This window comes from Hemiscyllium ocellatum, chromosome 26, assembly GCF_020745735.1.
Source record: "Hemiscyllium ocellatum isolate sHemOce1 chromosome 26, sHemOce1.pat.X.cur, whole genome shotgun sequence".
NCBI classification, from domain to species: Eukaryota; Metazoa; Chordata; class Chondrichthyes; order Orectolobiformes; family Hemiscylliidae; genus Hemiscyllium; species Hemiscyllium ocellatum.
The window spans coordinates 52,088,959-52,116,052 of NC_083426.1; the positions used below are offsets into that span (position 1 = coordinate 52,088,959).

Here is a 27,094-nt window from a genome sequence, read left to right on the forward strand (position 1 = left end):
ATATCTATTTGATGATTAATTGAAGTACAAAGTGAGTTCTGCTCAAATGGAATAGCAGCCTGGTTTTGAGAAATAATTACTTGTGTAGCTGGGACTTTACTTTTGGACTGACTCAGGCTTTAGAGACATAAGGTGTGTGGATGTGTGACTATTATATTCTTTACATTAAATTAGATTAGATTCCCGATAGTATGGAAACATTCCTGTTTACACTTCTGTGTTGGATATCAAGATCCAAATGAACTAGATGGTTAATTAACAGTTCTTTTCATGCTGATTCTTGGTGATCCATAATTGCAACAGGTCCCTTGTTGCCTTCTGCTGTTTTGCTTAGAGATATGCACAGAGTGTGGAACAGCTATTTGAATGTCGGGGATCTGAGCTTGCTACTTTATTGCTCAAGCCAGATAGAGATGAGGTGGGGATTACTGTTGATTTCTCATTTTACTTCAGGCTGCTGAAGCAAGACAAACTGTACTGCCATCTTCACCTCAATGCCCTGACTTTGGGGCCTTGCATTCTGTTGATGCTCTATGATTCAGTCAACTTGAAACTATTAAATATATTGTGACTCAAGCAATTCAGATAATGCTAAATTTGTTGTATACAATGAGTATATAATGTTTCAAAAAAAGCCTTTGCACCAAGGTATGCTTTCCTTTACTGGTCAGAGCGTTGAGTATAGGAGTTGGGAGGTCATGTTGCAGCTGTACAGGATGTTGATTAGGCCACTTTTGGAATATTGTGTGCAATTCTGGTCTCACTCCTAAAGGAAGGATGCTGTGAAATTTGAAAGGGTGCATGTTTGGAATAAGCTGCCAGACGAAGTGGTGACGCCAGTACAATTACAATATTTAAAGGGCATCTGGATGGATAAATGAAGAGGAAGGATTTAGAGGGATTTGGCCAAGGGTTCGCAAATGGGACTAACTTAATTTAGGATATCTGGTCGGCATGGATGAGTTGGACTGAAGGGTCTCTTTCTGTACTGTACATCTCTATGACTCCGACTCTATTCATTACTGGTTAATCTTCATTTAGTAACCCACAATCCATTCCATGCATAGAGCAATATATTTTTCTAGTGAATGGTTAGAAGATGTATGTTGAGTATTATATCAAACGTTATGATTAAGCTTAACCTACCTCACTTAAACCTGATGCTTCCTTGTAAGGTACTTGCAGTTATTTTTTCTCTTGTTTTAATCACATACACTCCATGTGACCAATGATTGAAATCACACTTGAGTTATTAGAGTGTGATGTTATTTGAATTTCACTATGCTACAATCTCATTGCTTCAGAAAAAAATAAGTAAAGACCAAAGAAAGTTTACAACCCAGGAACAGGCCCTTTGGCCCTCCAAGCCTGAGCCGATCTAAATCCACTGTCTAAACCTATTGCCTAATTCCTAAGCATCTGTATCCCTCTGCTCCCCACCTACTCATGCATCTGTCCAAACACATCTTAAATGAATCTACCGTGTCTGCCTCTACCACCTCTGCTGGCAACGCATTCCAGGCATCTAACACCCTCTGTGTAAAGTATTTGCCGCGTATATTTTCACCTTTAAAATTTTCACCTCTCACCTTGAACGTGTGACCTCTCGTGATTGAATCCCACAACCTGGGAAAAAGCTTATCTCTATCCATCCTGTCCACACCCTTCATGATTTTGTAGACCTCAATCAGGTGTCCCCTCAATTTCCTTTCTTCTAATGAAAACAATCCTAACCTACTCAACCTCTCTTCATAGCTAGCACTTTCCATACCAGGCAACATCCTCATAAACATTCTCTGCACCCTCTCCAAAACGTCCACATCCTTTTGGTAATGTGGTGACCAGAACTGTACACAGTATTCTAAATGTGGCCAAACCAAAGTCTTGTACAATTTTAACATGATCTGCCAGCTCTTCTACTCAATACCCCGTCCAATGAGGGCAAGCATACCATATGCCGCCTTGACCACTCTATCCACCGGTGCAGCAACCTTCAGGGTACAATGGACCTGCACTCACAGATCTCTCTACTCATCAACTTTTCCCAAGGCTCTTCCGTTTACAGTATAGTTCGCTCTAGAATTAGACTTCCCAAAATGCATCACCTCACATTTGCCCAGATTGAACTCCATCTGCCATTTCTCCACCCACTCTCCAGTCTATCTATATTCTCCTGTATTCTTTGACAGTCCCCTATGCTTTCTGCAACTCCACCAATCTTTGTGTCATCTGCAAACTTACTGATCAGAACAACAATACCTTCTTCCAGATCATTTATGTACAATACAAACAGTGGCCCCAGCACTGACCCCTGTGGAACACCACTGGTCACCTTTCTCCATTTTGAGAAACTCCCTTCAACTACTACTCTCTGTCTCCTGTTGCTCAATCAGTTCTTTACCCACCTCGCTAGAACACCCTACAAACTATGTGACTTCACTTTCTCCATTAGTTTACCATGGGGGGAACCTTATCAAACACCTTACTAAAGTCCATGTATATGAAATCTACAGCCTTTCCTTCAGCTATCAACTTGGTCACTTCCTCAAAAAACTCTATTAAGCTGGTAAGGCACAATCTACCCCGCACAAAACCATGTTGCCTATCACTGATAAGCCCATTCTTTTCCAAATATAAATAGGTTTCATCCCTCAGTACCTTCTCCAGTAGCTTTCCCACCACTAACATCAGGCTTACCAGTCTGTAATTACCTGGAATATCCCTACTACCCTTCTTGTGCAGGGGGACAACATGAGCAATGCTCCACTCCTCCAGCACCTCACCTGTGTTTAAGGATGCTACAAAGATATCTGTCAGAGCCCCAGCTATTTCCCCTCTCACCTCTCTCAGCAACCTGGGATAGATCCCATCTGATCCTGGGGATTTGTCTACCTTAATATCCTTTAACCTACCCAACATGTCTTCCCTACTTATGTCAACGTGGTCCAGACTAATCAAACTTCTAACTCTAATCTCAACAGTCATCATATCCATCTCCTCAGTGAGCACTGATGCAAAGTAATCATTCAGAAGCTCACTCATTTTCTCAGGTTCGATACACAGCCTTCCTTCCTTATCCTTTAGTGGACCAATCCTTTCTCGAGTTACCTGCTTGCTTCTTATATAAGAATAAAAAGACTTTGGGATTCTCCTTAATTCTGCTCCCTAAAGCTGTTTCATGACCCCTTTTAGCCCACTTGATTCCTCATTTAAGACTGGTCCTACTCTCCCAATATGACCCATGACCTGTTCTGTTCTTAGCTGCCTGAACCTTATATGCGTTTCCCTTTTCCTCTTGGCTAGTCGCACAATTTCACTTGTAATAGTAGTCGTAATAGTAAGTAATGTCAAGCAATAAAGTCAAGCAATGAAAACAGAAACTGCTGGAAAAGTTCAGCAGGTTTGGCAGCATCTGCGACGAGAAAGCAGAGTTAACATTTTGGTCCAGTGACCCTTCCTCAGAACTGATGGCAGCTATGAAAGAAATGGTTTTCTGTGGAAGATAGGGTGGATGCAGGGGTAAAGAGTCAATGGTAGGTGGAGATAGAGCCCCAGGAGAGAGGAGAACAGTTGGACAGGCAAAGGAATGGATAATGATCAGTTTAGGAGAATGAATAGCTACTAGTGGAGACAATTAGTGGCTAACGATGGGTTGTGTGTCACAGCAGGCCACATGATAACAAAGCCTGGTGTTTGGGGGTTTGGGTCAAGGACATGGGTGAAGGTGCCTCAAACCAGAAAACTTGTTGAACTCGATATTGAGTCCAGGAGGTTGTAGAGTTTCCAAGCAGAAAATGTAAAGTCAAGCGCTTGTTTCAAGTACTATGAACTGTGCATCTGTAGCTTGAACATGGTCTTGTCATACCTGGGCCACAACACAGCATGATGAACTTGGCATTGGTAAAGAGATTTACTGGCTGGAATGGAAAAGGGAGGGATATCTCACTGATGCAGCTCTCCTATCATGAAAGCTGGAATGTGTTAAAGGAGCTTGACTCTCTCTATAGCGATGCTGTATCCAATTTGAAAGTGCTTTACTTTGCCATAAGTCCCTGGAATGAAAAGTGATCCATTATCTAGGACTAACACTCTGTAGCCTGAAGTGCTTAAAGTTAATTTATGTTCTCTTAGTTTTCCCTGGTGATATCAGTCAGGATTCTGCTTCACAAAAATCTGCCATCAAATAGCAGCCCCTTTTATCCTGGAGGGGTTCCATCAATTGCAATAGGGTCACAACAGTAGGTCAATCAGTGCAATCAGTCTGATCTGATGAAGTCATCCTTTGAGCTTCCAGTTATAGCATAGTGCCAGGGACTATAGCCCAACAGAAAGCTTCCCATTTATATTAGACGTTGACTCTTCTTAAAATTTGTTTTAAAGACGTTGCTTTTATCAGAAACATTTGAGCAAAAAAGACCCTCTTGACTTAAATCTTCCCTTTTCAGTTTACAGATAATATTATGATAGCTTATTATATTATGGTTTAATAAGATGTTGAGTTAAAATTGTTTTAAATTTCACTCTGCAGGATTGGATTGTTTTCTTCTTGAAAACTAGCTGTCTGATTTGTCATTAGTTTTCATGTAGGGTATCTCATTCACAGAGTGATTAGTAAATTGTAGACTGTTTAATCATGTTATTGTGACCACAGACACTTGGCTGAAGGAAGAGCATGATTGGCAACTAAATGGATTTTGATGCTTCAGACAGGACAGGGAGGGAAGTAAAAGGGGGGAAGGAGTTGCATTGCTGGTCAGGGATGATATCATGGCTCTGCTAAAGGAGGACACTGTGGAGGGCTTGAACAGTGGGGCATTATGGATGGAGCTGAGAAATAAGAATGGTGCAGTTACATTGCTGGGGCTGGATTACAGGCCTCCCAACAGTGAGCATGAGGTAGAAGAACAAATAGGTAAACAGATTATGAAAGAATGTAGAGGCAACAGGGTAGTGGTGATGAGAGATTATAATTTTTCCAACATTGACTGTAATACACTTAGTGTCAGAGGTCTGGCTGGGGCATAATTTGTAAGGAGCATCCAGGAAAGTTTTCTAGAGCAGTATGTCAATAGTCCGACGAGGGAAGGGGCCATATTGGGCCTGGTACTGGGGAACGAGCCAGGACAGGTGGTAGAAGTTGCACTGGGGGATTTCTTTGGGAACAGTGACCACAATTCTGTAAGTCTTCCACACTGTACAGTTTCCACACTGTAAGTAATCTAATCTAATCTTAGAATACTCATAGACCAAGTTGAGAGTGGTTCTAAGGGATGAGTACAAAACTGGGCCAAGGCAGGAGCTGGGAAATGTGGTTTGGACACAGCTATTTGAAAGAAAGTCCACATTTGTTATATGGGAGGTTTTCAAAGATAGGTTGAAGATAGTGCAGGATAGGTATGTCCCTTTGAAAACAAGGGATAGGGAAGGCAAGATTTGTGAACCCTGGATGACAGGAGAAATTGTGCGACTAGCCAAGAGGAAAAGGGAAGCGTACATAAGGTTCAGGCAGCTAAGAACAGAATAGACCCTAGAGGAATATTGGGAGAATAGGACCAGTCTTAAACGAGGAATCAAGCGGGCAAAAAGGACTCATGAAATAACTTTAGTGAGCAGAATTAAGAAGAATATCTAGGCCTTTTATTCTTATATAAGAAGCAAGAAGGTAACCAGAGAAAGGGTTGGTCCACTAAAGGGTAAAGAAGGAAGGTTGTGTGTTAAACCTGAGAAAATGGGTGAGGTTCTCAATGATTACTTTGCTTCATTGTTCACTGAGGTGAGCGAGGTGATGAATGCTGAGATTAGAGATAGAAGGTTGTTTACTCTGGATCATGTTGACAGTAAGGAGGGAAGATGTGTTGGGTAGGCCAAAGGATATTAAGGTTCAAAGTTTGTGAGAAGATTTGTAGCTCGGGGGCTCGTTGTTGTGGTTCTGTTTGCCGAACTGGGCATTTGTTTTGCAGACGTTTCATCCCCTGTCTAGGTGACATCCTCAGTGCTTGGGAGCCTCCTGTGAAGCACTTCTGTGATGTTTCCTCCGGCATTTGTAGTGGTTTGAATCTGCCGCTTCCAGCTGTCAGTTCCAGCCGTCCGCTGCAGTGGTCGGTATATTGGGTCCAGGTCGATGTGTTTATTGATTGAATCTGTGGATGAACGCCATGCCTCTAGGAATTCCCTGGCTGTTCTCTGTTTGGCTTGTCCTATAATAGTAGTGTTGTCCCAGTCGAATTCATGTTGCTTGTCATCTGCGTGTGTGGCTACTAAGGATTGCTGATCGTGTCATTTCGTGGCTAGTTGGTGTTCATGGATGCGGATCGTTAGTTGTCTTCCTGTTTGTCCTATGTAGTGTTTTGTGCAGTCCTTGCATGGGATTTTGTACACTACATTGGTTTTGCTCATGCTGGGTATTGAGTCCTTCGTTCTGGTGAGTTGTTGTCTGAGAGTGGCTGTTGGTTTGTGTGCTGTTATGAGTCCTAGTGGTCGCAGTAGTCTGGCTGTCAGTTCGGAAATGCTCTTGATGTATGGTAGTGTGGCTAGTCCTTTGAGTTGCGGCATGTCCTCGTTCCGTTGTTGAAGGACCCGATACCCAGCATGAGCAAAACCAATGTAGTGTACAAAATCCCATGCAAGGACTGCACAAAACACTACATAGGACAAACAGGAAGACAGCTAACGATCCGCATCCATGAACACCAACTAGCCACGAAATGACACGATCAGCAATCCTTAGTAGCCACACACGCAGATGACGAGCAACATGAATTCGACTGGGATAACACTACTATTATAGGACAAGCCAAACAGAGAACAGCCAGGGAATTCCTAGAGGCATGGCACTCATCCACTGATTCAATCAATAAACACATCGACCTGGACCCCATATACCGGCCACTGTAGCGGACAGCTGGAACTGACAACTGGAAGCGGCAGATTCAAACCACTACAAATGCCGGAGGAAAGATCACAGAAGTGCTTCACAGGAGGCTCCCAAGCACTAGACAGGGGACGAAACATCTGCAACACAAGTTTCCAGCTTGGCGAACAGGATATTAAGGTGGACAAATCCCCGGGACTGGATGCGATGTATCCCAGGCTGCTGAGAGAGCGAGAGAGGAAACAGCTGGGGCCCTGATAGATATCTTTGTAGTATCCTTAAATACAGGTGAGGTGCCGGAGGACTGGAGGGTTGCTCACGTTGTCCCCCTGTACAAGAAGGTAGTAGGGATATTCCGGGTAACTACAGACCAGTGAGCCTGATGTAAGTGGTGGGAAAGTTGCTGGAAAAGGTACTGAGGGATAAAATCTGTTTATATTTGGAAAAGAATGGACTTATCAGTTTTGTGCGGGGTAGATTGTGCCTCACCAACTTAATAGAGCTCTTTGAGGAAGTGACCAAGTTGATAGCTGAAGGAAAGGCTGTAGATGTCATATACATGGACTTTAGTAAGGCGTTTGATAAGGTTCCCCCCATGGTAAACTAATGGAGAAGGTGAAGTCATATGGTGTGAAGGGTGTTCTAGTGAGGTGGGTAAAGAACTGGTTGAGCAACAGGAGACAGAGAGTAGTAGTTGAAGGGAGTTTCTCAAAATGGAGAAAGGTGACCAGTGGTGTTCCACAGGGGTCAGTGCTGGGGCCACTGTTTGTATTGTACATAAATGATCTGGAAGAGGGTATTGTTGTTCTGATCAGTAAGTTTGCAGATGACACAAAGATTTGTGGAGTTGCAGAAAGCATAGAGGACTGTCAAAGAATACAGGAGAATATAGATAGACTGGAGAGTGGGTGGAGAAGTGGCAGATGGAGTTCAATCTGGGCAAATGTGAGGTAATGCATTTTGGGAAGTCTAATTCTAGAGCGAACTATACTGTAAACGGAAGAGCCTTGGGAAAAGTCAATTATCAGGGAGATCTGGGAGTTCAGGTCCATTTTACTCTGAAGGTTGCTGCACACATGGATAGAGTGATCAAGAAGGCATATGGTATGTTTGCATATAGTCGGATGGGGTATTGAGATAAAGAGCTGACAGGTCATGTTAAAATTATATAAGACTTTGGTTTGGCCACATTTAGAATACTGTGTACAGTTCTGGTCACCACATTACCAAAAGGATGTGGAGGCTTTGGAGATGGTGCAGAGAATGTTTATGAGGATGTTGCCTGGTATGGAAAGTGCTAGCTATGAAGAGAGGTTGAGTAGGTTAGGATTGTTTTCATTAGAAGAAAGGAAATTGAGGGGACACCTGATTGAGGTCTACAAAATCATGAAGGGTGTATAGAGACAAGCTTTTTCCTCAGCGTGAGGGATTCAATCATGAGAGGTCACACGTTCAAGGTGAGAGGTGAAAATTTTAAGGGGGATATACGCGGCAAATACTTTACACAGAGGGTGGTAGGTGCCTGGAACACATTGCCAGCGGAGGTAGTAGAGGCAGGCATGGTAGATTCATTTAAGATGCGTCTGGATAGATGCATGAGTAGTGGGGAGCAGAGGGATACCGATGCTTAGAAATTGGGTGATATGTTTAGAGAGTGGATTTGGATCAGTTCAGGCTTAGGGGGCCAAAGGGCCTGTTCTTAGGCTGCAAATTTTCTTTGTTCTTTGTTGCAAATCAGTAGCATCAATATCATCATTGGCATGATTTTAACAGTAAAGTGTGCCTTACTTGAAAGTGACTGTAAATTAGCAGCATATAGTTCTGCTTGAGAGCACTGCAATTCAGGGTTCTCTTGTTAATTTGTCAAGAAATATTTGTGTCATAATTAAAAATGTTATTCCTCTTGTTTCCCAACCTTCTGTCAGCATTCTAATTCGACTTGTGGGACTACACAAGGGGAAACCGATGAACAGTTGTTGAAGAAAGCAGGAATTTACACATCTGTGCGAATCTGCCTCACCAGAATATCCCAAAAGCAGCTGGACCAATGGGAAAAGGGCACTTACACTGCAAACTCTAAGCCACCGGAGTTATACTCTCAATTACCCAAGAAAATAGATAACATAAAGACTGAAGCGGTTTGTAAACAGACACAAGTGATTTTGACGCCTCCAGCCATTAAAACAGAGCCACCTATAGAGACAGAATATTATGCAACCCATACAAAGGAGATTGAGGTATATCTTCATTTCAGTAGTATTAATTATTTTTAGAAAACAGCTCAAAGTTGTTCTGTGTGAGATTTTAAATGGACTATTTTGAATAGAGTCTACAGCAAATGTTTGTAAATTAGTTCTGTGACTGTTGAGTACAGTCTTTAATTTCAAATACATCAGTTTATAAACTGAGTTCTACATTTTTAATATAATTCAGTGCATTTCCCCTTCACTTTCTTTATTCTTCTTAAAATATGCTATTTTTTGGGACTGACAGACCTTCAATCCTCTTGTCAGTTGACCCTGCTTCCCTCAAACTGGGTATTTAATTATCTTTTTAACTATAGATGCAACAGTGCAGGAGGTAATCATGTTCTTGCTGGATGGCCAAACTTGGCTCAATATTAGCATTGCTCCCTCATGATGCCAGGGACCCGGGTTCACTTCCAACCTTGAGTGATTGTCTGTGTGGAGTTTGCATGTTCTCCCAGTGTCTGTTTCCTCTGGGTGCTCCAGTTTCCTCCAACAGTCTAAGTATGTGTAGGTTAAGTGGATTGGCCATGCTGAATTGTCTGTAGTGCCCGAGGATGTGCAGGTGGGATAACAGGGAGAGTGTAAGGGGCTGGGATGGGATGCTTTCTGCAGGGTAGATGCAGGTTCAGTCAGCTGAACGGCCTCTTTCTGCAGTGTCGGGATTCTGTGATTGCTATAAGGAACAAAGATCCTGGTATCTCCCCATCTTAGTTCCGGAAACACTGAAGCCAGTTATACCACCCATGCTGATGCCCAGGCTAGTCTCAATCCAAAGTCTTAATGGTCATTTTTTTTAACTGGTCGTTTTTCTAAGTATTAAGCTAACCAGTACTCTTAGCCAACTGGAGAACTCTAAAGTCCCTTTAATGTGTATTTTTAAAATGTCTGAAAATGCCTGAGATTTTACAGTGGAATCATTAGAAAAAAATCATTTGCCTTTATATAGAGCCTTTCACAATACCAGGCTGTCCCAAGCTACTTTGTATTTAATGGAGTCAATCTGAAATGTAGCCATGATTGTAATGTAGAAATATATGACAGACCATACACGACTAGCAAAGTTTCAAAACCAGATGCCCATCCATTGAGAGATTACTACTGGATGGGAGATGGGAGCTCTCCTTTACTTCCCATAGTGCCACAGTGTCAAATACATCAACTTGTGAAGGAAAGGCAGCAAATTCACTAATGTAGCACTGACTCTACCATACTAAAGTGTTAGCCTAGAATGTGTGTTCAGGTCACTGGACTGCCACTTGAGCTGTCAACCTTCTGACTGGTTAAGTATACTAGCAACTGAAGCAACGCTGACACCGGAGGAATAAGGATGTATTTTTTCACAGGCTAAAAATAAATTTGGTTGTGTCTGCATGTAAAATTTAAAGCATTTCACTAAAGATGTAAATACATGCTATGAAGAAAATTCTGTGATTTTTATATGAAAGTTATAAAATCATTGTGAAATTGAGTGAGCAGGATCTTTTATATGCAAAACAATCTTTCATATGTGTATGGTAATTTTCAGTGTTTTTAAAATTGCTTCCCATTTTAGGTGAAACTTGAGCCTGAATCTCCAGTGAAAAGAAAAGCAGAAAGCATCCAGTCTTCACCTGCAGTTAAGAAGCAATGCCTAAAACGATTCATTCCAAACTGGGAATCTGAGCATGCCTACAGCTGCCTTCCTGTATACAATACAGAAGCAGCCTCTCACAATACAGAAGCAGCCTCTCACAATACAGAAGCAGTCTCCCAAGTTGCCTCTCACTGTGAACAGGAGACAACCACCAGCTTTCTTGAGCCTAGCTCAGTGCTAAATGAGAGCACTGGAATGGTATCCCCATCTGGGATGACTTTGGGAACTGGGACAGAAAGTGTATCCAACTGCTTAGATGTCTCCACAATCCCTGTTCCTATGGCCAGCACTTCATCTCCCCCAATGGAATACACCGCTCCAACTGAGATCAGTGCAGCATGCAGTTACACTCCTCTCCCATCCTCAAGTATAGATGAAATTACACGCGATGAGAAGATCAAGCGGCTGAAGGCGATTCTGAAGGAGAAAGAGGCTGCGCTGGAGGCAATACGGAAGAAAATGGTTTTGACACCTTTGTAAAATTCTTGATCTAAATTAAGATTTTGTGTCCATGCTATGCTATTTATTTGAAAATCTGGATGATCACCATTCTCTGTGATCTTGGCCTCCCCTGATCAGTTTAAGATGAGGAATGTTTAAAATATTTGTCTTTGAAATATTTATTTTGCTGCATAGTTGAGTGGCCACTTTTGAATTTTAAAATTTGTCATTTTAAATTGTAGCAGTTTGATTTATAACCAGGAAAGCTAATGTAGAGTAATTCTCCTATTGTGCGTTCCTTCGACATATAACTGCATTTTATGGTTGTGTGTATTGTTCATTCAGAGAGATGGTGCAGGCAGAACTGGCTGAAGGGCCACTGTGTTGTGATCCATAATTGCAGAGCTGAAAAACATGTTGCTGGAAAAGCGCAGCAGGTTGGGCAGCATCCAAGGAGCAGGAAAATCGATGTTTCGGGCATAAGCTCTTCTTCAGGAATCTGAAGAAGGGCTTATGCCCGAAACATCAATTCTCCTGCTCCTTGGATGCTACCTGACCTGCTGTGCTTTTCCAGCAACACATTTTTTAGCTCTGATCTCCAGCATCTGCAGTCCTCACTTTCTCCTCCATAACTGTAGACCAACAAACTGCGTTCAAAGGGAATCAGTTCCAGGATTTTAGTAGTTTGGAGGGGAATTTGAAGACTCTAGTATGCCAGTGTATCTACTTTTGTCTTTCGTTCGACAGTGTGTTTTGCGAGTCCGAGAGATGTCCTTTAAGTTGTGGCAGGTTGCTGCAGTATATCTCTTATCTAGATCACATAGCCATGGTGAGCCAATGGTAGAGGATTTGAATATGTTAAGGTGGTAGATGGAGTGCAAATCAAACAGGCAGTTTTGTTTTATTTGGTATCAATCTTCTTGAATGTTATGTTGTGGAGGAGCCGATATTGGACTGGGGTGGACAAAGTTAAAAATCTCACAACACCAGGCTATGGTCCAACAGGTTTATTTGGAATCACTAGCTTTCGGAGCGCTGCTCCTTTATCAGGTAGCTCATGAAGGAGCAGTGCTTCAAAAGCTAGTGATTCCAAATAAACCTGTTGGACCATAACCTGTTATTGTGTGATTTTTAACTTCTTGAATGTTGTTCTAGCTCTGCTTATCTTAGATATTAGAAGATATTTCATCCCTTCTGTATTATACTTTGTAAATAGTGGAAAGGCTTTGTGGGGTCTGTACCCAGCTTCTGATATGCTGCCATTAAATGTGTTATTGTGCAACCAGTTAGCTACTAGTCAGTGGTGAACCAACGATGTTTAAGATTGGAGATCTATGATGGTATAGCACTGAATGTTGTGAAGAGTTGCTTAGTCATTCACCTGTTGGAGATCAGTCATTGCCTGACACTTGCAAGGTGTGAATGATTGTCTGTTGTCATGCCAAGGCTGAATGTTATTTGACTCATGATGCATATGAACATTGCTCCATTATCTGAAGAATTGCAAGTGGAACTGAATGCTCTTGATCTTGCACTTCTGATCTTGTTGATGAAGCAGCTGAAATGCAGGGCACTGCCCTGAAGAATGCCAGCAGCAATGTAAGGGAGCTGATATGGTTGGTCTCCTGCAAACATTTCATTTCATGCTGCACATCACTCCAGCCAGTGAAGAGATTTCACTGGATTCGCTTTGACTTCAATTTGCTGGGGCTCCTTGTTATTCCACTGAGGTGTCAATTAGTATTCTTTCTCTTTGTCATTTTAATGTGTTCTATTAATATTTATTCCCCAGTAAATAGAATTTTAATTTAGAATTTCTGGAACTCAAGACTGAGTGTTGTCCCGTCCCTGTTTATGAAGCTTCCCTTTTTGTGCGATTAATAGATTTTATTAGAAGCTCAGTTATTTATTTCTTTTGTTCACTTACACGTGATTAACTTTTAGAAAGCTCCAAGATGGAGTTTAACAACTAGGTAAAGTGCTCCTCTGTTTTAGTATGGCAATTCAAGATTGGTGCTCCGAACAGCTGCATTCTAAATGTGTGATCTTCATTTCTTTGGTTATCTGAAGTTGTCTGATCATCTTGGTGAACCTTTAAACACGGTGAATGTTGGAATGTCATCCTTCAAGAGAAAGTAGACTAACAGTCAACAAGATAGTGGGGACTTCTTCACATTACTGTCAAGGGTGTGAGATCTAGAAGTATGGATTGATAGCATATGTGCACTGTGGCACCAGCTAATGTCTGATCTTAGGCTTTACACTGACTAAGCAAAAGGGCACTGTACAAGTTTGGATAGGCCACTGGTGTTCATGGCTACTGATTCATTGCTTATTTATTTGAGCCTGACCATTAGATATGTCAAAGCCCCAATTAAACATTTCACAAACTTTGCAGTTGGCCCTGTGATTTTAAAATAGTTATAATACTGTTATATTGCTGATTGCATTCAGACAGACTTAACAATTACTCTCCCTTTTAACCCATTTACAGAGGTACTTCAGATTCTCATTAAGATTTAAACCCTGGGACTTTAGAAGGAAATGTACGTGGCAAATTTGGATACTTTATCTTTCAAATATTGCATACTCTTGAGCAGTGCTGACCTTTGTTTCATCTAGGTCAGTTAGTGATTTCTAGGAGAGCTGTTCAGTCATAAAAGTTCAAGAATTTTAAACTTGGGTGGAGAATACAATTTTACTTTGGTCTCTTGCATAAGACTTGAACATATATTTACTTAATTGATGTTAGAGCACTGCTAATTATTAAATAAAGTATATGAAAATCCATAACTACATATTGCAAGTGCCCATTTTAATAAGGTCTATTAGCTTGTAAGTACGAAACCTTGTAGAAATGTCAATTTTACAAAAAGGAAGGGTCTTTGCATATAAAGTATAAAGTTGCTATTTGGAAAATTCTTTATACTTAAGCAGATAAAAACTAAAAACTATCAGAAATAGTGAAACAACTTAAAGAAATGTCTTCCTGATTATTAATCCTTTATGTGGATAGCCAGAAGTAAATGCCTGCTGAATGCCTGCCTCCAAAAAAACTAAAAGATTCAGCAGACTATGGCAAAAGGCTAACCAGGAATTAAATAATATGTAAAGTTGATGAAATGTACGAATGACTCTGCTGTCCATGTCCTCACCTACCTCCTTTTCACTAGGCTCAAATGATAACTTATTACTGAGGAAATACTTCACTAGTGGAATAGATAGTATTCTGAGGTCTTGCAGATTGGGCTGGCATTAAACAAACTGATTGGCAGAGCTTGTGTTTGTACACTAACAACTGGAGAACTAATAAGCTGCTGAAAATGTGTTGCTGGAAAAGCGCAGCAGGTCAGACAGCATCTAAGGAACAGGAGATTCGACGTTTCAGGCATAAGCCCTTCTTCAGGAGCTTCCTGAAGAAGGGCTTATGCCCGAAACGTCGAATCTCCTGTTCCTTGGATGCTGCCTGACCTGCTGCGCTTTTCCAGCAACACATTTTCAGCTCTGATCTCCAGCATCTGCAGACCTCACTTTCTCCTCAACTAATAAGCTGCCACTGGCATGGTGACTCAATGGTTAGCACTGCTGCCTCACAGCACCAGGATCCCAGGTGACTGTCTGTGTGGAGTTTGCACATTCTCCCCGTGCTCCGGGTGCTCTGGTTTCCTCCCACAATCCAAAGATGTGCAGGTCAGGTGATTTGGCCATGCTAAATTGCCCATAGTGATAGGCGCATTAGTCAGAGGGAAATGGGTTTATGTGGGTTACTCTTCGGAGGGTCGGTGTGGACTTGTTGGGCCAAAGGGCCTGTTTCCAGACTGTAGGGAATCTAATCTAAATAATCATATGTAAAGCTATCTCTGCATCAAGTATTGAGAAGAGTAAGACCACCTTTCATAAAACCTGTGGTGAATATGGACAGGAAACTAGAGCTTAAAAAAACTGAAGATGCTCATGAGCCACACTCTAGATTTAGATCTGATGTAATACCTATGAAATAGTTCATTGACCAGGATAGGATTTTGGCAATTATTTGTCTTAATACTTTCGGAGCCTTTATTTGAATCTTTAAGTGCAATTCTAAGATCTAAGAAAGATCAACTGTAAGAGATTGTCATTCTACAACAGATATTAACCCATTATTGGTTCAAGTACTTTCCCTTAAAAGGTGAATAATTTTGATATCTTTGTCATCAGCTTTTTCAGATCTAAAGGCCTCTAATGTAACATCAATGAAATGACTTGCAGCTGGTTAGAATAATTTCAAGTGCCTTCTGAATGTCCCACTTTACCTGACCTAGAGGTATAACAGCAAAATGTATCTGCCTTATATTGAAGACTGCTCTGATGATTTATAGTCTGGATCAAAAGAAGGCTAGGCTGTGAAAGATGACATTGGAGAAAGCCTTGGTAGCAATTTCATTAAATGCTGTGAAGGCAAATTATTCCCAATGCAAAAAAATAAGTACAGGAACATTCGCATTAGAGCCCTAGTACCAAGGAGATCAGTCATTATTAGTAAGTCATTCACATTACAGGTGACCAAAACCCAACTAGCTAATCTTCCAATTAGGTGGCATGAAATTGACGCTGAATATATTCAGATGAAGCCTTGATTTTCTGGCCAGGGATATGTTAGTAATTATCTGGATTTTTGAGTCATTTCTATTCTTTTTCAGGCAAACATTGATTAGAAATACCTTGTAATAACCTCTTGTCAATCTTCCACATAAGAAGTAATTGTAACAATTGATTGGAACCAAGCACGTGCTTTAAATAGAGCTATAAAATCATTATCCAAAACAAATAGTTTTGACCAACTACTGTGTTTCTGTAGAGTATCAGCTTGGTTCATGAAGGAGGGGGTAGGCCCTTTTGGGACTTGAGGATCAACTTTGTAAATTGGCAGCATATAGAACTGTGATGCTTTGGACAATGGATGGAGGGAGCTGGAACCATATTTAATGGCCATGTCTGAATTATGTTGGTTCAGAACTTAAGATTCATACTTCAGGCCAAATTCTTTAGATATCTACATTATTTATTCTTGAATTTTAATGAATTAACACAGTGTAAAGGGCATTTACTAAACCCAAACATTCAGTCTCATTGTGGATAGGGTGTGTTTAAACGTCTGCTAGAAAGGAATATATGTTTCTGTGTTTCAAATCTAGTCCAATACAAGATACAAAATCTAGATTTTGTCGAGCATTAGAGCAAATGGCAGATATTTGATAATTATCAAATGTAGTTCTCAAACATTCCATTGTAGTCTTAATGCTGATTAGTAGTATATAGGTTTTCTATATACTGTGAAGTGCTTTTCTAGTATAACTCAGTAAAGAAGACACAAATGCGAGTGAGAGAAGATTAGAGTGCATGTAATTGCAACCATTAAACATTCATGTCAGCACAAGGTTACTTAAGAGTTATAGAGATGTGCAGCACGGAAACAGACTCTTCTGTCCAACTCATCCATGCTAACCAGATATCCTAAATTAATCTAGTCCCATTTGTCAACATTTGGCCCATATTCCTCTAAACCCTTCCTATTTATATACCTATCCAGGTGCCTTTTAAATGCTGTAATTGTACCAGATTCTACCACTTCATCTGGCAGTTCATTCCATACACACACTACCCTCTGTGTGAAACAGTTGCCCCTTAGGTCCCTTTTAAATCTTTGTCCTCTCACTTTAAACCTACGCCCTGTAGCTTTGGATTCCCCCAACCTGGGGAAAGGGCCTTGAATATGTACCCTATCCATGCCCCACATTATTTTATAAGGCTCCAGAGAAAATATCTATCCTTCATGGCCTAAAAGGAGATGATGCATTGTTAATCTTTGTGACAAAATATTATTGACAAAGGGTGACACGGTGGCTCAGTGATTAGCACTGAAAACTCACAGCGTAAGGGTCTAAGGTTCAATTCCAGCCTCGAGCGACTGTGTGTCTGGAGATTGAACGTTTTCCCTGTGTCTGTGTGAGTTTCCTCTAGGTACTGCAGTTTCCTCCTACAGTCCAAAGATGTGCAGATTAGGTGAATTGACCATGTTAAATTGTCCATAATATGTATATATACAGCATATTATTCAGGGCTGTGTAGGTTAAGTGCATTAGCCATGGAAATGTAGGGTTACAGGTTAAGGGCATGAGTCCAGGAGGGATAATCTTCAAAGGGTTGGTGTGGGCCAAATGGCCTGTTTCCACACTGTCTAATAGACAGTGGGAATTTCCCATTGGGAAATTGTTCTCTGTTTAACCTTTGACATTTGATATAGTCAATTGTAAACTGGAGCAGTGGAAAGTTTTTGCCCAATTTAGTCAAATCCATGTTTCGTGACCCGGTCAGGCCAGTTTTGAAACTGGAGTAGTATTGGATTTGTAGCTGACTAAATAATTTCACAATACTGCCTATGATAGAAGGAATTTAGTCCCACATGCTTTAACTTTGTGTACATGTTATTTTATTAGGTGATAACTATAGGTCAATTGGGACCATTCTCACAAGGCCCCACTTGCAATCTAGGATGCGTGGAAAAAGATTCAGTTGATACTGTATTGAAGGCAAATAGGGAAGCTAGCTATTCCTGTTATTTTGGCCAATCTTTAATCAGTTGATAAAAATCTTAAAACAAATTAGAGACAAAAAAATGCAGATGCTGGAATCCAAAGTAGACAGACAGGAAGCTGGAATAACACAGCAAGCCAAGCAGCATCAGGAGGTGGAAAAGTCAATGTTTTGGGTATTAACCCTTCTTCAGGACTATATGTGGGGGTACATCTTCCCCTCCCTGCCTTCCGCAAGAACGATTCCCTTTGCCACTCCTTGGTTCACCGCACACTCCCCACCAACCCCTCCAACCCTCCCTGGTAACGTCCCCGTCACTGAAAAACATGCAATACCTGCCTGTACACCACCTCCCCTCACCTCCATCCAGGGCCTCAAACATTCTTTCCAGGTGAGACAGAGATTCACCTACATCTCTTCCAGCCTAGTCTACTGAATCCAGCTCCTGATGTGGTCTTCTCTACATTTGGTGAGACCAAACATAGACTAGGTGACTGCTTCACCAACATCTTTGCCTCACCCAAAATGCCCAACCTGGCCTTCTGGTCACTGTCCATTTCAATTCCCCCTCCCGCTCCCTCTCTGATATGTCCAAATTCAGGCTCTCCATTGCTGCAGTGAATCAGACCACAACAACACCTTATCTTCCACCTGGGCAGCCGAAAGCCCAGAGGACTTAACATTGAATTGTTGAATTTCAAATAATCTTCCCACCCAACCTCCCTTTCCAGGCCCACCACCTCCCTTCCCAGCCCCACCCAACCTCCCTTTCCAGCCCCACCACCTCCCTTCTTCATGCTGACCCTTCCTTCCCAACTTGATTCATCCCTCCCATTGACCAGCTAGGTCGTACCCACGACCTGTGTCCCCCTATCACTACCTCACCATTCTGCTACTCTCCCCACCCCATCCCACCTCACTCCCTCTTTATCTGTAGCTCCCCCTACCCCTATATTCAGCCCTGAAGAAGGGTTAATCCCTGAAACATTGAGTCAGAGAGGGTTGTAGAAGACTGGAAAATGGCTAATGTTTAAGAAGGGAGTAAGAAAAAAAAACACGAGAAATGATAGGCCAATTAGCCTGACCTCAGTCATTGGTTTGATTTTGGAGTGTGCTGGGAAGGCTGAGATCTCTGAATACTTGGAAATGAATGGTAAAATAGGGCAAAGTCAGCATGGTTTTATCAACGGGAGGTCATGCCTGACCTGACAAATCTGTTAGAATTCTTAGAAGTATTGAGCATGTTAGACCATGGAGAGCAGATAGATGTTATCTATTTGGTTTTGCAGAAGGGGGTTTGATAGGGTGCCGCACAGGAGGCTACTAAGTAAAATAAGGGCCCATGGTATTCGAGGCAAGGTATTAGCATGGATAGAAGATTAGCTGTCTGGCAGAAGGCAGAGAGTGGGGATAATATGGTCCTTCTCCAGATGGAAGTCGATGTGAAGGGGTTAGTGTTGGCACCACAACTTTTCACTTGATGTATTAGTGATCTGGATGAAGGAACTGAGGGCATTCCAGCTAAGTTTACAGATGATATAAAGATAGATGGAGGGTATTTTTGTGGAGGTAGGGAGGCTGCAGAAAGACTTAGACAGGCTAGGAGAATGGGCAAAGAAGTGGCAGATGAAATACAGCATGGGAAAGTGTGAGTTCATGCACTTTGGTAGGAAGAATAGAGGCATGGACTATTTTCTAAATGGGGAGGAAAATTCAGAAGTCTGAAGTGCACAGGGAGTTGGGAGTCCTCGTCCAGGTTTCTCTTCAGGTAAACTTGCAGGTTGAGTCGGTAGTTAGGAAAGCAAATACAATGTTGTCATTCATCTGAAGAGGACTGGAACATAAAAGCAGGGATGTACTTCTGAGGCTTTATAATGTTCTGGTCAGACCACATTTAGGGTATTGTGAGCAATTTCGGACCCCTAACCTCAGGAAAGATATATTGGTCCTGGAGCAGGTCCAAAGGAGGCATGAGAATGATCCCAGGAATAAAAGGCTTAACATATGAGGAACATTTGAGGCTTCTGGGACTATATTCAATGGATAGGGGGATCTGATTGAAGTTTACAGAATACTGAACAGCGTGGACAGAATGGACATTGGGAAGATATTTTCATTGGCAGGAGAGACGAAGACCTGAGGGCACAGCCTTAGAATAAAAGGAAGACCCTTTAAAATGGAGATGAGGAGAGAGTGCTTTAGCCAGAGAGTGGTGAATCTGTGGAATTCATTGCCACAGAAGGCTGTGGAGGTTAGTCATCGAGTATATTTAAAACAGAGATAGATAGGTTCTTAGTTGTGAAGGACATCAAAGTTTATGCAGAGAAAGCAGGAAAGTGGAATTGAAAAACCTATCAGCCATGATTGAATGGTGGAGCAAACTCAATGAACCAAATGACGTAATTTCTGCTTCAGTGTCTTTATGGTTTGCCCCCACTTCCTGGTGCTGCCTGGCTTGCTGTGTTATTCCAGCCTCCTGTTTATCACAAATGATTTGGTCACTATCATATCAGTGTTCGTGGGAGCTTGTTTGCAAGTTAGCTGCCCTGTTTCCAACATTACTACAATGACTGGACTTCAAATTTTCTAAACTAGCTACAAGTGCTTTGGGATCTCCTGAAGTATAATAAGATAATGAGATGTATAATAAGATAATGAGATGTATAATAAGCATTTAAGAATGTCTTCTTTCTGGATCATCAGTGTGATCCCTCATTTGAATTTATCAACTTCAATGTAATTTGAGTCCATCCACCAAAAAGTAGTCAAATAGCCTATGCCAAAGATGTATTTCTGCTCGTTGTTATATGCTTTGATTTATAATTATCTGGTCCATGCGCACAAACACTCTGAGAAATGCTAAAACTTGCCACAAAGCCTCCATGTTGCTGAAATTACAGGGTTTACACATTTACAAGTTCCAAGTATCATACAATCTCTGTATTGGATAATAAAAGAAAGCAATTATTTGCCAGGGGAAATTGAAACCATCTAATTGCAATTCGTCTCAGTTTGTTAAAACTACTCAACCCACGTCAAGTGTGACTTTCTTCCATCAGAGCTGAAAATGTGTTGCTGGAAAAGCGCAGCAGGTCAGGCAGCATCCAAGGAGCAGGAGATTCGACGTTTCGGGCATAAGCCCTTCTTCAGGAATTCCTGAAGAAGGCCTTATGCCCAAAACGTCAAATCTCCTGTTCCTTGGATGCTGCCTGACCTGCTGCACTTTTCCAGCAACACATTTTCAGCTCTGATCTCCAGCATCTGCAGACCTCACTTTCTCCTCCTTTCTTCCATCACTACCTTGCTCAAGTTAAAGCATGGTAACAGCGAGGGAAGGTCACATTGGGCAATGCTTTTTCACTCCTATTTTGGCCACAAATTGATTTTCTGGCCTCACTGTTTACAAGATCGCCTTGATAAAGGTGGAAGTTTCATTTAGCCTGTCTTAACTCATGCAGTCAGAGAAACCTAACATTATCCTTTTTTTCTCTCTAAAGTAATTCCATGTTAGGCTAACTACCTAAAATTCAGGAGCCTCCTCCTGAGGGAGTGTAGGCCTGAATTAAGGTTTCCCTACTGCTTGGAGCCCACTCCAGCTCTTGTGAGATCAGTTGAGACAATATTATTTGGTTGAGTTACTGTCTGACAATTTTAGCTTTGTTGTATCCCTCTATATGGTTTCCTTTATGTAAGCTAACTTATGAAGAGTCTTTTAGGTTGAACCCCATCAATTGCCTTCAGGGTTTGAAGCGCTCAGAAATTGTAAATTCACCACTTGCCATCTGCGTTGCATTTCAAATGTTTGGCTGTGATGTTGCCTTATTGATTTCAACTCTGGTGCACTTGGTATTTGGACCCTTTGGTTTCGCGTTCATCTATCCTTAGCTATTCCTTTTAAAGTCAGTGTTGTGACTAACACATCCTGCTAAATTTCATCTGTAATAATCTAGCAAGTTTTGAGAAGATTTGCAGCTCAGGTTGGGGTTCTGGATGTAGGTTTGTTCACTGAGCTTGAAGGTTTGTTTTCAGAAGTCCTGTCACCATATTGGGTAACATCATCAGTGAGTCTCCGGATGAAGCACAGGTGGCAAGGCCCGCTTTCTATTTATGTGTTTAGGTTTCCTTGGGTCGGTGATGTCATTTCCTATGGTGATGTCATTTCCTGTTCTTTTTCTCAGAGAGTGGTAAATGGGATCTAAGTCAATGTGTTCGTTGATGGAATTCCAGTTGGAATGCCGTGCTTCTAGGAATTCTCGTGCATGTCTCTGTTTGGCTTGTCCTAGAATGGAGTGTTGTCCCAGTCGAAGTGGTGTCCTTCCTTATCTGTATGTAAGGATACTAGTGAGAGTGGGTCATGTCTTTTTGTGGCTAGCTCATGTTAGATTAGATTCCCGACAGCGTGGAAACAGCCCTTTGGCCCAACAAGTCCACACTGACCCTCCGAAGAGTAACCCATCCAGACCCATTTCCCTCTGATTAATGCACCTAACACTACGGGCAATTTAGAATGACCAATTCACCTGACCTGCACATCTTTAGACTGTGGGAGGAAACTGTTCATGTATCCTGGTGGCTAGCTTTCTGCCTGTTTGTCCAATGTAGTGTTTGTTACCATTAGAAGATAGAACAGTACAGCACCGTACAGGCCCTTTGGCCCTCGATGTTGCATCAGCCTTTTATTCTACTCTAAGATCAGACTAACCTACGTAACCTTCATTGTACTATCATCCATGCGCCTATCCAAGAATCACTTAAATGTCCATAATGTATCTGACTGTACTACCTAGCAGTGCATTCTACGCAACCACCACACTGAGTAAAGAACCTACCTCTGACATCTTCCCTAAATTTTCCTTCAATTACTCTAAAATTATGGTCTGTCATGATAGACTTCTTGCAAGTTTTTTTTATATTTACAAGGTATATTTATGAAATACCTCGCAAGAACGGTAACAAACACTACGTTGGACAAACAGGCAGAAAACTAGCCATCAGGATACATGAACATCAACTAGCCACGAAATGACATGACCCACTCTCACTAAGTATCCTTACATACAGATAAGGAAGGACACCATTTCAGTTGGGACAACACATCTATCTTAGGACAAGCCAAACAGAGACACTCACGAGAATTCCTAGAAGCATGGCATTTCCAACCAGAACTCTACCAACAGACACATTGACTTGGACCCCATTTACCACCCCCTGAGAAAAAGAATGGGAAATGACATCACCAACCCAAGGAAACCTAAACACATAAATAGAAAGCAGGCCATGCCACCATTGCTTCACCCGGAGGCTCACTGATAATGTTACATTGTATGGCGACAAAACGTCTGCAAACGAACCTTCCAGCTCAGTAATAATCTAGTTTCTATTATTTTGCCTGCCTTGTCTCTTGGTTCCAAAGTTGCTTCACGGTGGGATTCCTGAGCATGACATCTGAGGTTTGCCACCCACGTTGATAATCTGAATTGTTCCAAAGCTGACCTGGGGCTCCCAGGCACTTTGATGTAGTTGCTGTGTCTAGTCCTTCCAGACATTGTTTTAGCATTCCCCCAGTCAGGTCTTGGATTCCAGCCTCTTGTTGTGTCTTATGAAGAGTTGAATCATTTGGGAGTTGGACATGTTTGTTGCTGTTGGCTTGATTATTTGGTGGGTGTTCCTTACGTTCATGCGTGCTAATAAAATGCAAAAAGTCACCTGCACTTCTTATCCATAAACCTGTAACTGATGTGGTTATCAGTTTGCTGCCTGTTCTCCATACTCTCGCCTCCCTGTTGTACAAGTGTGTACCAGTCTTAGTCCTGAAGATGCTAGCAGTTCCCTGGAGGCTTACATCCTTCCAACGGGCATCAGTAATACTTGGATTTGATTTATTGTAGTGAAATGTACCTAAGTACAGTGAAAGGTTTAATTTTGCAAGCAGTACAGGCAAATCATAGGGAGCTTAGACAGAGTGAGGCACACAGGGTTACAGCTGAACTGGAGGTGCACTAAGCAAGATCAACATTACTTGAAGTTAGATAGGTCTATTCATCAGTCTAATAACAGCAGGGAAGAAGCTCTTCTTGAAGCTGTTGGGGTGTGTGTTTAAGCTTCTGCTGCCTGATGGAAGAGATTGGAAGCAAGTATTGTGGGGGGTGGGAGGGGCTTTTGATGTTGGCACCTTTCCCTGCAACTGGAAGTGTAGATGGACTGCATGGATGGAAGGTTGGCTTCCATGATGGTATGGGTTGTGTACACAATTCTTCTATAAGGTTACACACTCCAAATTATTTCTGAGGGGGTAGCATTTGTTGACGCCAAGAGGTCATGCAAGGAGCTGCTCCCTGTGCCAGGCCCTGCCACAATAAAGCTGTTGCTGTTTGTGGGACCTCTCCCAGCCAAGCAGTGCTGTTTTCAGGGCCTCCGAGGCAGTGCCTCTTTAGGGAGAGAAAGGGAGATCATTGGAGTCGCCAAAACAAGGAATATTGCCCGCATTTCTGGTCTCCTTCCTATTGGAAGGATGTTATGAAACTTGGAAGGATGTTGTGAAACTTGAAAGGGTTCAGAAAAGATTTACAAGGATGTTGCTAGGGTTGGAGGATTCGAGCTATAGGGAGAGGTTGAATAGGCTAGGGCTGTTTTCCCTGGAGCATCGGAGGCTGAGGGGTATGGATAGAATAAATTGACAAGGTCTATTCCCTGGGGTGGGGGAATCCAGAACTGGAGCGCATGGGTTTAGGGTGAGAGGGGAAAGATATACAAGGGACCGAAGGGGCAACTTTATCACATAGAATGTGGTGTGTGTCTGGAATGTGCTGCCAGAGGATGTGGTGGAGGCTGGTACAATTGCAACATTTAAGAGGCATTTGGATGGGTATATAAATAGGAAGGGTTGGAGGGATATGGGCCGGGTGCTGGCAGATGGGACTAGATTAGGTTGGGATATCTGGTCGGCATGGACAGGTTGGACCCAAGGGTCTGTTTCTGTGCTGTACATCTCTGACTCAAGTGACTTCTCCCATTAAGGCACATACCTTTTGGCTATCCGCGGTTTCCCAGAAAGTACTTTGATTGTACATATCACAAATGTTGAAACGTGTGATCCTTTGCGTGACAATATTATTGCTGACATTGATTGCTAACTCTATGACTCTGTTCGTTTTAGATGAGGCCCAAATCGCCAGAGAAGAGCAAAGGCAGACACCGCCAGCGCACCTCGAGCGCTAAGAAGTCACGGTGTAAGAAGTGGCTGTTGAACCGGGAGTCGGAGCACGCCTACAGCTGCCTCTCGGGCGGCGGTCATAGCAAACCACCGGGGCAGCGTGCCAGCTCAACCCCGGCGGCGGAACACACCTCACCGGCCGTCGGCTCAGCTCCCAGCCAGAAATCCCTCTCTCCACATGAGGGGCTGCCTCCTCCCAGCACTGAGAAGAGCACCCGGGACGAGAAAATCAAACGGCTGAAGGAGATTCTGAAGGAAAAGGAAGCGGCGCTGGAGACAATAAGGAGGAAGAGAGTTTCCATGCCCTCCACCTAGACCTCCGAGGACATACAGTCCTGATCCTTCCAAGAACTGGTGTGCACCTTTCTGTATGATTCGCGTCTCGCCTTCGAGGTTACGATAATACATATGGGAAGTGTTTTATCTTTTTAAATGTTGTTTTCACTGTGACATTGAATAGAATCCTTGCTATCTCACATTGCTGTGAAGTTAGCTGTTTATAATAAGGCTGACAATTCTAAAATATTGTACAATGTAAAGGAGGTTTTAGCCCATTATTGGTTTGTTGAGTATATTGTAACGTTTCTGTACAATTGTTTTAATATACATTAAATCAGAATGTGCATTTCATTTCTCTCAGTATTATTGCAGCAGTCCCTGGGTAACGTTTAGATGCACATTTTTCTGAACATTGCGAGGGATTGTACACAAAACTAAGGATGCATGCTCCTGGTGGTGGTGGTTCAGAGGAAGTTTACCAGATTGGAATGAGCAAGTTGTTTTACCGGGAAAAGTTGGACAGATTGAGTTTGTTTCCACTGGAAAGGTGGGGGAGCTGACTTGGTTGAAGTGGATGAGATCCTGAATAGTCTTGACAAAGCGGAAGTGGTGAAGGACATTTCCTCTTCTGGGTCGGTCCAGAACTAGGAGACATTGTTTCAAAATTTGAGGTCACCCTTTCAGGACAGAGATGAGGGGATATCATTTTCTATCAGAAGGCTTTGTGACTGGAACTCTCAGCCTCAGAAAGTAAAGATTTTTAATGAGGAGATAGATTCTCACTGGGCAGATGAATCAGAGACTATCCGGGATAGATGAGAATATTCAGTACACAGACCATTAGGTTGGGGTAGGTTTAAAGGACCGAATAGCCTACCTTATTGTACAGCACAGAAACAGGCCCAACTCAGGCGACTGTGTGAAGTTTGCACGTTCTCCCTGTGTCTGCGTGGGTTTCCTCCGGGTGCAATCCAAAGATGTGCGGGTCAGGTGAATTGGCCATGCTAAATTGTCCGTAGTGTTAGGTAAAAGGGTAAATGTAGGGGAATGGGTGGGTTGCGCTTCGGCAGGTCGGTGTGGACTTGTTGGGCCAAAGGCCCTGTTTCCACACTGTAAGTAATCTAATCTAATCGTCCATGCCGACCTGGTTCCCTAGACTGAGCTGTCCCATTTGTCTTAATTTGGTCCATATCACTCTAACCTTAATTTGGTCCATATCACTCTAACCTTAATTTGGTCCATATCACTCTAACCTTTTGCTACCTTTGTACCTGTCCAAATGTCTTTTCAATGTGATTGTACCCGCCTCTACCCTTCACCTGGTGTACCACCCTCTCTTGTGAGAAAGTTGCCTCTCGCGATCCTTTTAAATCTTTCCCTTCTCATCTTAAACCTTATGCCCTTTAGTTTTTGGACTCCACTACATATGGAAAAGACCTTGGCTGTTCACCTTTCTATTCCTCAGTTCACCTTATCTCTGGCCCCATGAGAATCTTGTGGGTTTTTTCGTGAACAAAACCATAGTAACGTAGATAAGTACTGATTTACTTCATGTTCCTTTCTTGTCAGCAACTGCATTGTCTAGCCCTGGGAGAACATTGTACTAGCGTACCCCTGACCTTGTCTGGGATGAGACCTTCAACCTGCTGCCTGCTGTGGTGTACATAAAATATCCCATGGCCTCTGTTCCAAAGAACAGCAGGGTGTTTTCTTGTGGGTCCAAGTCCGCAGCAGTGGAAGGAGGCCTGGGTGTGCAAAGCAGGTTGTTCTCCTGACCAATAGTTATCAGTCAAGTCATCTTCTCAAAGACATTTCCTGTTCTTAGCCGTGTGCTC

General features: G+C 42.4%; 1 protein-coding gene across 2 annotated transcripts in view; it reads left to right on the plus strand.

Annotated features, from left to right (window-relative positions):
• LOC132828472 (ligand-dependent nuclear receptor-interacting factor 1-like) overlaps positions 1 to 25,529 on the plus strand; it is a 62,864-nt gene extending 37,335 nt beyond the window's left edge. For both annotated transcript variants that reach the window (XM_060845632.1, XM_060845633.1), the window contains exons 3-5: positions 8,797 to 9,108; positions 10,673 to 11,215; positions 24,924 to 25,529. In XM_060845632.1, coding sequence (XP_060701615.1) covers positions 8,797 to 9,108; positions 10,673 to 11,215; positions 24,924 to 25,295 — 1,227 coding nt within the window. In that variant the 3' untranslated portion in view covers positions 25,296 to 25,529. The remainder of the gene's footprint in view (positions 1 to 8,796; positions 9,109 to 10,672; positions 11,216 to 24,923) is intronic.
• The last annotated feature ends 1,565 nt before the right edge of the window (positions 25,530 to 27,094 follow it).